This window comes from Schistocerca piceifrons, chromosome 1 (genome assembly GCF_021461385.2).
Source record: "Schistocerca piceifrons isolate TAMUIC-IGC-003096 chromosome 1, iqSchPice1.1, whole genome shotgun sequence".
Classification (NCBI taxonomy): domain Eukaryota; kingdom Metazoa; phylum Arthropoda; class Insecta; order Orthoptera; family Acrididae; genus Schistocerca; species Schistocerca piceifrons.
Genome location: NC_060138.1, coordinates 700,281,820 through 700,294,388, shown reverse-complemented (window position 1 = coordinate 700,294,388; position 12,569 = coordinate 700,281,820). Strand labels below are relative to the sequence as shown.

At 39.3% G+C, this 12,569-nt stretch overlaps 1 protein-coding gene across 4 annotated transcripts in view; it reads right to left on the bottom strand.

Moving 5' to 3' along the window:
* The window catches only part of LOC124710318 (4-trimethylaminobutyraldehyde dehydrogenase A-like), a 203,434-nt gene that overhangs the window by 108,755 nt on the left and 82,110 nt on the right, over positions 1–12,569 (bottom strand). For all 4 annotated transcript variants that reach the window (XM_047240915.1, XM_047240914.1, XM_047240918.1 and 1 more), the window contains exon 4: positions 1,541–1,672. In XM_047240915.1, the coding sequence (XP_047096871.1) occupies positions 1,541–1,672 (132 nt within the window). The remainder of the gene's footprint in view (positions 1–1,540; positions 1,673–12,569) is intronic.

Here is a 12,569-nt window from a genome sequence, read left to right as displayed (position 1 = left end):
CTACTGCCAGAGACATGGTGCCAAGTGCGGCCATATAAGCATACAACATAGCAGCTTCCTACCTTTACCGCTGAAACCAGCATTCACTGTGCGTCTCATTTGTAGGCAGAATTTAATTTTAATTTGCTCCTTCAATGTTTTTCTTATTCTCAGTCTCATGGACATGTAACAAATACAGCAAAAGTTTCTTGGTTTCTTGTGACAGTAACATGAACCATTTATCTCAAAAACTTTTTTATCACAACATGTGAAAGGTCTTTTCATACTCCACTCGGCGCTGTCCATTAAATGATCGCCATTGAACATTGGCTTATAGGTGGGTGGGCAAATAATGGAAACCGATTAATAATTGCTGCTTGAATAAGTAAAAAACATTGATTGGAAAGAACAATTGAAAGAAATTGGAAGTTAATTTATAGATCTGTACACATATCCTGGGTGAACTCTAACTGGTACTAATATCAACAGATCTTCAATGTCAATACATTGAAAATCAATATTCAGATTTTGAGTTACATACTGCTTCATATTATGGGTGTAGTGCAGGCTATGCCAATGCCAATACAAGATCGCCCCTCTGCTGCTCGCATGAATTCCTTTTGTCTGCTTCGAACCTCCTGATGCAGGATTCTCAGCGTGGGAGAAATGATGAACAGATGGGTGTGACTGATGTAAATATATGAATAAACTTGGCCTTCCTAATAGTTTTATAACACTTTTTAATATACGGTTAGAATTCACATTTTTAAACAATACTGGTACAACAGAGCGTGTCATACATCTGTCCGCTGCCACTTATATCTTCAGAGATATAGCAAACTTATTCCCCAGTGATGATTTTTAAAATTTGCATAAAAATTTTTATATTTCTGACATCATAATGTTCCACTTAGAACGACATTGGAGGTGGCTGATACTGGAATTAATCAATTTAAGAGCGCATCTCTTCTCTTTTTTGTATCAAAACATTGTCTTTGCCACAAAACAACTTGTTACTTTACCATTGGCTTATATGTATAAAAAGAAAAGAATGAAGAAAGAAACAATAATAATATGAGTCACTATAACTTCAACCATTCTCTTATTTTCTGCATTGTGTAACTATGAACACAAAATAAAGTACTCATAGAATAAAGCTACAACAATTTGGAACATTATTAAACATGAAGGAACCAAAAATATTGATGTGAATGATATCGAGTTCCCAGAAAATAACTCTGGCAGAAATGATGACACACTGAATTCACTGTCTGAGTTTTACAAGAGCAACTTTCAATGAAATCTTCAGAGATATAGCAAACTTATTCCCCAGTGTTGGTTTTTAAAATTTGCATAACATTTTTTATATTTCTGACATCATAATGTTCCACTTAGAATAACATTGGAGGTGGCTGAATGGCAACCACTGATAGAGTGACCTGCTAAAGGATCTGTGGTGAAATAAATAAACTATCAATAATAAAAATACAATCTATATGAAGCTTAGCCAAAGAATGCAGTTTTTTGCATAACCTATTGGTATAATGAAGTCCATATCTACCTGCACAATATTCAGAACACCTTTGGGGACTCCAACTTCAGTTAAAATTTCTGCTAACAGAATAGCAGTCAGAGGTGTTAGCTGTGAAGGTTTGTATACCATTGTATTTCCACAAGCCAAAGCCGGGGCTACCTGTAAGATATTGAAACATAGAAAAATAATATGCACATATCTGTGAGCTTATCTGGAGAAATTATGTTCCCTAGGTTATATCAGAATGTATTTCTGGATATCACGACAAAACATTTTTTATGAAGAAGTCCACAAAACAAACATTACATGGGTTTGGACTCAGCAATATGTTAACAGTATGAGGATACTGAACAAATTTATGTGAACAGTTATCCAAAAAACTATGCTAATGTGAATACAAGATTAAATCATTGGCATTTTTATGTAATTAATGTAGAAACAACATTGAGGTACTATAACAATAAGAACAGGAAGGAAAAAACATATGAGCCACATGCTTACTTTTACCTCTACATCTAAACACACATTTCTAAATCTACATCTATACTCTGCATACCACTGTGAAGAGCATGGCAGAGGGTAAGTCCCACTGTACCAGTTATTAGGGTTTCTTCCCATTGCATTCAATGTATGGAGCATGGGAAGAATTATTCTTTGAATGCCTCAGGGTATGCTGTAATTGTTCTAATCTTATCCTCATGATCCCTATGTGAGTGATATGTAGCTGGTTGTAGTACATTCCTGAAGTTACCATTTAAAGCTAGCTCTTGAAACTTTGTTAGTGGACCTGCTTGGGATAATTTACATCTATCTTCAAGAATGTGGCAGTTTAGTTTCTTCAGTACTTCTGTGACGCTTTCCCATGAATCAAACAAACCTCTGACCATTCGTTCTGCCCTTCCCTGTATATGTTCAGTAACCCTGTTAGATCTATTGGGTACAGGTACCACATGCTTGAGCAATATTCTAGAATGGGTCACAAAAGTGATTTATAAACAATCTCTTTTGTAGACTGATTGCACTTCCCCAGTATTCTACCACTAAACTGAAGTCCACCATTTGGTTTACCCACAACTGAGCCTATGTGATCATTCCATTTTATATCCCTACAAAGTATTACACCCAGGTATTCATATGAGTTGGCCAATTTCAAGAGTGACTTATTGATACAATATTCATAGGATAGCATGTTTCTTCATTTTGTGAATTGCACAATTTTACATTTTTGAACATTTAAAGGAAGTTTCCAATCTCTGCACCACTTTGAAATCTTATCAAGATCTGAATGAATATTTATGCAGCTTCTTTCAGACAGCACTTCATTGTAGATTACTATATCATTTGCAAAAAGCCTCAGGTTACTATTAATATTTCTAAAAACCACTATTAAGTGTGTGTCATGGAGTACTCATCACGGTACCACATATTAGGGTGTCTTCTCGTTCCAACCACATAGGCATGCGGGAACAATGACTGCTTAAATGCCTCTGTGCATGCTGTAAATAGACTAACTTTGATTTTACTGAGCCTGTCAATTCAGGTTTTTCAAGTTTCTATGACACTTTCCCATGAGTCAAACAAATTAGTATCCATTTGTGATGCTCTCCTTCGTTTTACATGTTCAATATCCCCTGCTAATCCTATTTAGTATGAGTCCAATGCATTATATTCTTCTAAGGTGTGAAACAAGAGTGATTTGTAGGCAGTCTCCTTTGTAGACTGACTGTTTTTTACCAGTATTGTATCAATAAACCTGTCTTACCTATGACACAGCCTGTATGCTCACTGCATTTCATATCCCTACAAATTGCTATCACCAAGTCAGTTGACCGATTTTAAAAGTGCATCACTGATATTGTAACCATTGGATACCACATTTTTTCATTCTGAGGAATGTATAATTTTACATTCCTGTGCATTTAAAGCAAGTTGCTGATTTTTGCATCACTTTGAAATCTTATTAAGATTTGCGTGAATATTTCTGCAGTTCTTTTCCAAACAGTATTTCATTGCAGATCACTGCATTATATGTGAAAAGTATGACATTGCTATTAATGCTGTCTGCCATGTCATTAATGTACAATGTGAACAGTAAGTGTTTCAACACACTTCCTTGTGGAATGTCTGAAATTACTTCTACTTCTGTCAATTCTCCATCCAAGACAACACACTGTGTCTTGCCGACCAAGAAATCCTCAACTTAGTCATAAAGTTTGCTTGATATCCGACAGAATCATACCTGTGTCAAATGTCAAACTTCATAGTAAAAGATCCAGTGTTTAAGTTTCTTAGGTAAAACTTGAAATTTCAACATCTATAACTTCAGCTTTTTCTTTTGCCGTTTCAGTAATCTTTTTTTTTTTCTAATTTTTGAGTGCATTTTGGTTTCTTGAATTGTTTTTCTTTTAAGACTGGCCACTTCATTTTCATCAGATTTCTTCTTTTTTTTAAAGGCTTCTGTTCTTTTTGATGAAGCCTTCTTCACAGCTAGTATTTTTCATTTGTAATGTCCACATTCAGTTGTTTCTCACTATTAAGTAAACCACGTAATGATTATATTGCACTGTAAACACTTGTTTCTGCAATAACTGTATCTTCTTATATTTTTTCAACTAAAACTGTGTTAACAGGGAAAGTTCTTTCAACTACATGTTTCTTTGAAACTTGCATAACAGCTTCTGCATGAACTTCATGAAGTGATGGTTCGCACTTTGCAGTAAATTCATGAGAAAGTGCTCAAGTTTGTCCTCCTTAGGATTTAATTGTTCAGTCGTTTTTCAGAATATTCACAAAATTTAAAGTATTCTCTCCTCCCTATGTCAGCAGTTCAGTTGTGTGATTTGTTTTTTGACACAAATTCTTCCAATGCAGTTCTCACTAGAGAATTTCTCAAAATAGAGCTCTGCATAATTTCGGATGATAAACATGAGCCATCTGTGACTATCTTTAATTTCAAAGGATTCTTCTCAGCAATTTTTAGATACAAACTTTACAAAATACCTGTGCACTTATTTCTGAAAATAAGAATAAACTTTTCTAAGTAGCTCTTGCTAGCAGCAGTGGCATCAAATCCAATTTCGACAAAATGACTTATTTCACAATTACATGCTTTGGCACCATCAGTAGCAAGTCATTTGCCAGAATTTGTCACCATTTCCACAGCAGTTTTCTTTATGAACTGAGAAGCAATGCTATTCATTAAACAGAACAAATATTTGTACAAAAAGGGGAGGTGAGAGTCATTTGTCTGATACTTGGTTAAAAACTCCTCAAGGTCAATTGATAATGGTATAAGAAATTTGTGTCTCGCACACAGGAATTTATCTTCTAAGTAATGTTTAATTTTTTAAAAGTTTTTACTTTCAGGTAGTCTTTAAGTACTTTAGCAACATGCTTTTTCAAATGTGGAAAAGTTCAAGTGCTCTTTCCATGACTTCAATATTTTCAACATATCTTAAAGAACAACATTTGAGAGGAAACTTGGAAAACCCTACGATATTTGTGATGGTTGTCCTTCTTGATGGAAAATCCTTCATAAAGTATCAGATCATCCCAAGAAATTCATGAACATTCTGACTACTTTTATTATGAACAGTTTTCAAAGCTCTATTCGCTACATAAAGTGAGCAAGAGTCACAATGAAATATTTGTGGTTGATTATCTTCTTTATTGATTGGAAATGCTTGCAAATCATGCAACATTTTCAAGTTCACATTTGCCCCATCAATTGAAATATGGTTATACTTTCAGGTGACAAATTCAAACCATCCAGGCTTGAAACTTCCTGGCAGATTAAAACTGTGTGCCGGACTGAGACTCAAACTTGGGACCTTGCCTTTCACGGGCAAGTACTCTACCATCTGAGCTACCCAAGTATGACTCGTGAACCATCCTCACAGCTCCAATTCTGCCAGTATCTCGACTCCTACCTTCCAAACTTCACAGATGCTCTTATGCAAAACTTGAAGAACTAGCACTCCTGGAAGAAAGAATATTGCAGAGGCATGGCTTAGCCACAGCCTGGGGGATGTTTCCAGAATGAGATTTTCATTCTGCAGTGGAGTGTGCACCGATATGAAACTTTCTGGCAGATTAAAACTGTGGCCCGAGTTCGAGTCTCAGTCCGGCACACAGTTTTAATCTGCCAGGAAGTTTCATATCAGTGCACACTCTGCTGCAGAGTGAAAATCCTGTTCTGGAAACATCCAGAATTGCTAGGAAGCTTGACTGCAAATAAGATGATGTGGCAGAATTCAAAAACATATGGGTTAAATATCTTGTAGATACAGATCAATTCTGTTCATCCCGGAAATGAGTCACCACATCCATGTGTCCTATGACACACAAAAGAATCCAACTTTCCGGACTTTGTTAGCTAGGAGATTCTGGAAATGAGGGTCAAGTCCACAAGTGATTATATACGACAACTTACATTTGTGTTGCTATTTTTTTGGCATTCATGCTATCAGGAAACATAATTTGGAATATGTCTGTTATGTTTCCTGAGCTTCTTACAGGAGAAAGAGACACGAGTTTATTCATAGCCCACAGGATTTCAGATTTTACTGTCTCATCAATAACTTATAAATTTTTCAATGAGTTTGTTTTGGAGCTCTCTTCAACTTAAGTTCTAGAGGTTGCAGCAGGAGCAAGTGATTTAATTCATTACTACCATTCAAATTCTGTTCAGAAGAAACTTGTGAGTGCATTTTTTATACTACAGCAATAGACAACTTGCTTTTTTGCCTTGAAATTAAAGAATGGACCAACACTGCATGTCTCTTTCCTCTTTCATGTGTGTTTATATATGAAATGCCACTGACACTAATGTCAAAGTGAAATTTGCACAAAATGCTTAACAGATGCCAAGTCATAAGTCTGTGAGTAGTACTAATAAGGCGTGGAAAACGTTTTGGCTAGCAAGAACTCAATTTTACTCTGATCGCCCTTGTTGGAATTGTGTGAACAATTTATTTCATATGAGACAGTGGCAAAGTGTGTCATATGAAATATAATAGACCTCTATAGTGCTATTGTATGCTCTGAGTTTGTGTGTGTAGTATACTGTTCCTCGGTTGTTGTGTTCGATGTATTTTACCTGGAAATGCAAATATAGTTACTGGCACTAAATGTCTTTTACTCACTATTACTTATTCAACTGTGTCAACTCTAATAGGTTATGGGCCCAGTGATACATTTGGAATAAGTATATACATAATATAATAGCGAGATAGTATTAGAAAAGTTCCAAGTAGTGTATTTGTGTGAAGTACGAGTTATCCTTACAAGACAAACGCAACTCTTTTGTATTATTCTCTATATCAAGAAAGATCAAAGTTATCATTAAAATGAGCATGGCACAAATTCCGCACATTGGAAGACTTATGGGTCGTGAAAACTATGCAACGTGGAAATTTGCAGTAGAAGCTTATTTACATTTGGACGACTTACGAGATGTGGTGGATGAGACAATGAAATCTCCAGATCAGAATTATTCAAGTAAGTTTAGGAAAGCAAAATCGAAGTTGATATTACTAGTTGACTCAGTGAATTATGTTCACGTTGCACAAGCTGTGACAGCAAAAGAACTATGGGACAAATTACAAAGTTCATTTGAGGATGGAGGTCTTACAAGGAAATTAGGATTATTACTTGAGTTAATTACTACTCAACTGGAAAAATGCAAGAGTGTAAACAAATATGTCAAAAAAATAATAGCCACGTTGAACCGACTGACAAGGGGAAGGCCTCAGACACGGCCAACCGATTCGGCTCATATTTGGCAGGTCGCTCGTGTACAACCTAAAAGGAAGGAATCTAAGATAGGTCGCTTGTGTACAACCTAAAAGGAAGGAATCTAAGATATTTTGGGTCAACACCCCCATGTTTTTGAGAAAATCATCCCTAAAGGTTATGACGAGCAATCGACTTAAAATTGGCGGGATCGATAGATACACTCCTGGAAATTGAAATAAGAACACCGTGAATTCATTGTCCCAGGAAGGGGAAACTTTATTGACACATTCCTGGGGTCAGATACATCACATGATCACACTGACAGAACCACAGGCACATAGACACAGGCAACAGAGCATGCACAATGTTGACACTAGTACAGTGTATATCCACCTTTCGCAGCAATGCAGGCTGCTATTCTCCCATGGAGACGATCGTAGAGATGCTGGATGTAGTCCTGTGGAACGGCTTGCCATGCCATTTCCACCTGGCGCCTCAGTTGGACCAGCGTTCGTGCTGGACGTGCAGACCGCGTGAGATGCCGCTTCATCCAGTCCCAAACATGCTCAATGGGGGACAGATCCGGAGATCTTGCTGGCCAGGGTAGTTGACTTACACCTTCTAGAGCACGTTGGGTGGCACGGGATACATGCGGACGTGCATTGTCCTGTTGGAACAGCAAGTTCCCTTGCCGGTCTAGGAATGGTAGAACGATGGGTTCGATGACGGTTTGGATGTACCGTGCACTATTCAGTGTCCCCTCGACGATCACCAGTGGTGTACGGCCAGTGTAGGAGATCGCTCCCCACACCATGATGCCGGGTGTTGGCCCTGTGTGCCTCGGTCGTATGCAGTCCTGATTGTGGCGCTCACCTGCACGGCGCCAAACACGCATACGACCATCATTGGCACCAAGGCAGAAGCGACTCTCATCGCTGAAGACAACACGTCTCCATTCGTCCCTCCATTCACGCCTGTCGCGACACCACTGGAGCCGGGCTGCACGATGTTGGGGCGTGAGCGGAAGACGGCCTAACGGTGTGCGGGACCGTAGCCCAGCTTCATGGAGACGGTTGCAAATGGTCCTCGCCGATACCCCAGGAGCAACAGTGTCCCTAATTTGCTGGGAAGTGGCGGTGCGGTCCCCTACGGCACTGCGTAGGATCCTACGGTCTTGGCGTGCATCCGTGCGTCGCTGCGGTCCGGTCCCAGGTCGACGGGCACGTGCACCTTCCGCCGACCACTGGCGACAACATCGATGTACTGTGGAGACCTCACGCCCCACGTGTTGAGCAATTCGGCGGTACGTCCACCCAGCCTCCCGCATGCCCACTATACGCCCTCGCTCAAAGTCCGTCAACTGCACATACGGTTCACGTCCACGCTGTCGCGGCATGCTACCAGTGTTAAAGACTGCGATGGAGCTCCGTATGCCACGGCAAACTGGCTGACACTGACGGCGGCGGTGCACAAATGCTGCGCAGCTAGCGCCATTCGACGGCCAACACCGCGGTTCCTGGTGTGTCCGCTGTGCCGTGCGTGTGATCATTGCTTGTACAGCCCTCTCGCAGTGTCCGGAGCAAGTATGGTGGGTCTGACACACCGGCGTGAATGTGTTCTTTTTTCCATTTCCAGGAGTGTAGTTGTAAATAGAGCATTTTTCATCATGAGGTATGCGGTCCGAAAACGCATACTTTCCCAGAAATCGAGGTAAGAAACTTCTATAGCTGCCGCTTCTGTACCCACATGGTAAATGTTTTTCGCCGACAGCACCGATAGTGTAAAAAAAAAAAGGTTGTTATATTAACTTAATTATGTTGTTAAATTAACTTAATTATGTCATGTGTTGGAAAATTTGACTCGTTCCACATCATTATGAAATATTGTATTCATGATCCATGGAACTAGTATTAATCTAATCTAATCTAATCAGAGAGCCCGTGGAACGATCAACAAACGAACTTGAACGGCGGGTGTCATTTGACGTCCGCAACGGCCAAACACACCGATGAACAAAAATAATAAAAAAAAAAAAAAAAAAAAATTAAAAAAACGGCGAAGGTAACTGGCTGGGAATCGGAGAACCTGGGTTCGAATCTCGAAGAAACCTATCAGATGATGTTCTTTTCGTTTGTATGTTTCCATATCTCAATTGATAGGAATAGGGGGGTTAATAAGGTAAGTAAATCAATAAGGAATGATAATAATAAGGTAAGCAAATAAATTTCTCAAACCTCTTGGGATAGTAAACAACTAAAATGTTACTCCAGGTCACTTTACAATGGCTCTTCCAGTCACCGTTATGTGTCCTCACTTTTCTGCGAACAACTAGACGGATGGTAAATATCATATAAACATTCGAAACAAATATACTCATGTCACCAAGAACATCTAATGAATGCAATCTTTCGACAGCTACATTGTACCTTCCGAAGAGTCGGCCAAAAACAAACTTGGTTTACATTTAAAAAATGTCTTTTTCGGGAATTAATTTTGATGCGTACCACGCATATGATATCATTGCCTGAAAAATCGGTGCTGAAAGTTGGTTATGAATTTTGCTGTGAATAGTTCTTGCATCCGTGCGGTTGTGCAATTTCCGCTGGGTTTCCAGAACCACACTGCAATTCTGAAGCCTGGAAATAAAGTTTTTAACCTGGCAATAGAAATAAACATCACACGGCTATTTTGTTCCTAGTAAACACACGAAAACCTTAGGCAACACTTTTCGAGAGGCTGTGATGGCATATTGCGCCGTGTATGAATGTGTTAGTTTGTTTTTACTACCAACTGCAACAAGGGTTCGTTTTTCTCCCTTATGCGATAACGTGCGTCGGATGTTCACCTGATACTCGATCCTGTTTGATTAGTGTTGGTCATGTAATCACTATTAAAACCAGTCATAAATGACGCCATTTGCGTGCTGAAAAGAGCCGCCACTTTCTGTATATCTTCTATATTTTGTACCTCCTTATGAGAGACGTATTTAGTGATGTGCCGTTGACGAATTTTATACTCCAATTTGAAATTTCTTGTCCAAGATAATGATGCAGCAAATGTAAAATCCTTGTTGGCTGTTTATTGAAGCGCTGCACCTGCAGCCAACACCTGAAGTATTCTCGTTGTTACATTCTTGTTACGACAACGAGATTCGACAAATCGGTCGTATGTCCACTTATTTATCGCCTGGTATCTTGTCCCTCCATTAACGATATCACTTTCCCACAATTTCAAGTCCTTCCTCCTTTTCAGGGCTGTTGTTGCTCCATTCTTTTGCAGTGTTTGTAAGTTCCAATTTGGATGATTCCTGGCTAGCGCTACCGCCTTTACTTTTACTTCAAGGGGTATAGCACCGTAGTTCAATCGTTTAGTAACCGGTTCGTAATACTCATCGGGAACAGATGAAGCACATATTCCCAGTGACGTGGAGATTTCCAAAGTCTTATGACCATTTTGCGATTCACTAGTCGGGATATCTTCCACTGAATCACCTTTTGTTTCACCTTCACGGTACAGTACTTCAGTATCAACAAAAGTCATTTCATTAGTCAGCTCCAAAAATCACTCGACGATAGCTGCTCCTATCAATCTGGAACGACGAGAAACAGCGCTGCTTGCTTCCGATAGTGCATCGATAATGCATGTGTCTTGCAACACGTTTACAAACCAGAACACAGCGTCGGTAACGTCCCGCTTGCCATCGTCTGTGACACGCTCCCAACTATATGTTACAGCACTGGTCGAAGGGTGTACATCCTCCATTATTCAGATTATGCACCTGAAAGATGACACAACAAACAATAACTAGTTACTACGGCATAAACAGGTAGAACACTGTATTCATTCACAAAACTTACTTCATTCGGCGCATTAACGATGGTAAAATGACTACATGTATCCGTGAGGTTTGCGGCAGCCTAATGACGGAAAACAACTCTTTCCGATTGCCTTCTATTAGGCTCGTGCTGGACACCTTCACTCTTCCATGTTCACAACTATGCCCTTCTTATTATCATCATTCATTATTGATTTACTTACCTTATTAACCCTCCTATCCCTGTCAGTTGAGATACGGAAACATGCAAACGAAAAGAATAACATCCGCTAGGTTTCTTCGAGATTTAAACACGATTTTTCCGATTCCCAGCCAGTTACCTTGGCCGTTGCGCTATTGGTGCTGTCGGCAAAAAGCGTTTACCATGTGGGTACAGAAGCGGCAGTTATAAAAGTTTCTTTCCTCGATTTCTGGAAAAGTTTGCGTTTGCGGACCCCATACCTGATTATGAAAAATGCTCTATTTGCAATTATCTATCGATCACTCCAATTTTGAGTCGATTGCTCGTTATAACCTTTAGGGGTGATTTTCTCAAAATTGAGGGAGTGTTGACCCAAAATATCTTAATTTCCTTCGTTTTAGGTTGTACACAAGGGACCTGCCAAGTTTGAGCTGAATCAGTTGGCCGTGTCTGAGGCCTTCCCCTTGTGAGAAACATTGGGTTTGAGATCACTGTCGAATGGATAGGGACACTACTGTTGGCAGGACTGCCCAAAAGATATGCGCCTATGATTATGGGGCTGGAAAGCTCCGATATACCGATCGCGGGCGACAGTGTTAAAGTGAAAATCCTACAGGATGTAAAGAGTACTTCAAGCTGTCATGTATTGGAGAAGGAAACTGCATCTGTTCTTTATTAAAAAAACACAAGGAAGAAATCAGTGAGATGCTATAGACATCAGAAAAAAGGAAATATTGCATCTCGGTGCAGAGAAAAAGTAAACCAAAGGTCAGACATGCAGCAAAAGAGGTATGTTGCTGGTTGCCCAGACAGAAGGACCATTAATAAACGTAAGGCACCCTCATGTTTTTACTCTTTTGGAGATGTTGGTAATCGTCAACTAGAATGGGTTTTAGACTCAGGTGGATCTGTGCATATTGTTAAAGATAAATCTCTTCTTTATGATGTTAAAGATAGAAGTCATATAGGAATATCTTCTGTTGATGGCAACAAGCTCCAGTGTCATTTGGCTGGGAAACTAGACCTACATGTAAGTGCAAATGGTGAATGGGATATGGTTACAGCACATGATGTTCATTATCTAAAAAATGTTGTGACTAACCTACTGTCTGTAGGGGAAATTTCAAGAAGGAAAATACAGTCATTTCTGACATGCAGAGAGCAAGATTAATCAACGAAAATGGTGAAGTTATAACTACAGCAAGTAACAAAAGGGGTATTTTTAAGCTGGATACTATTGACAGTAAACATAGAAATGTTAGTCATTCAGTATACTCAGTGGAAGATTTTTTATGGCACCGCAG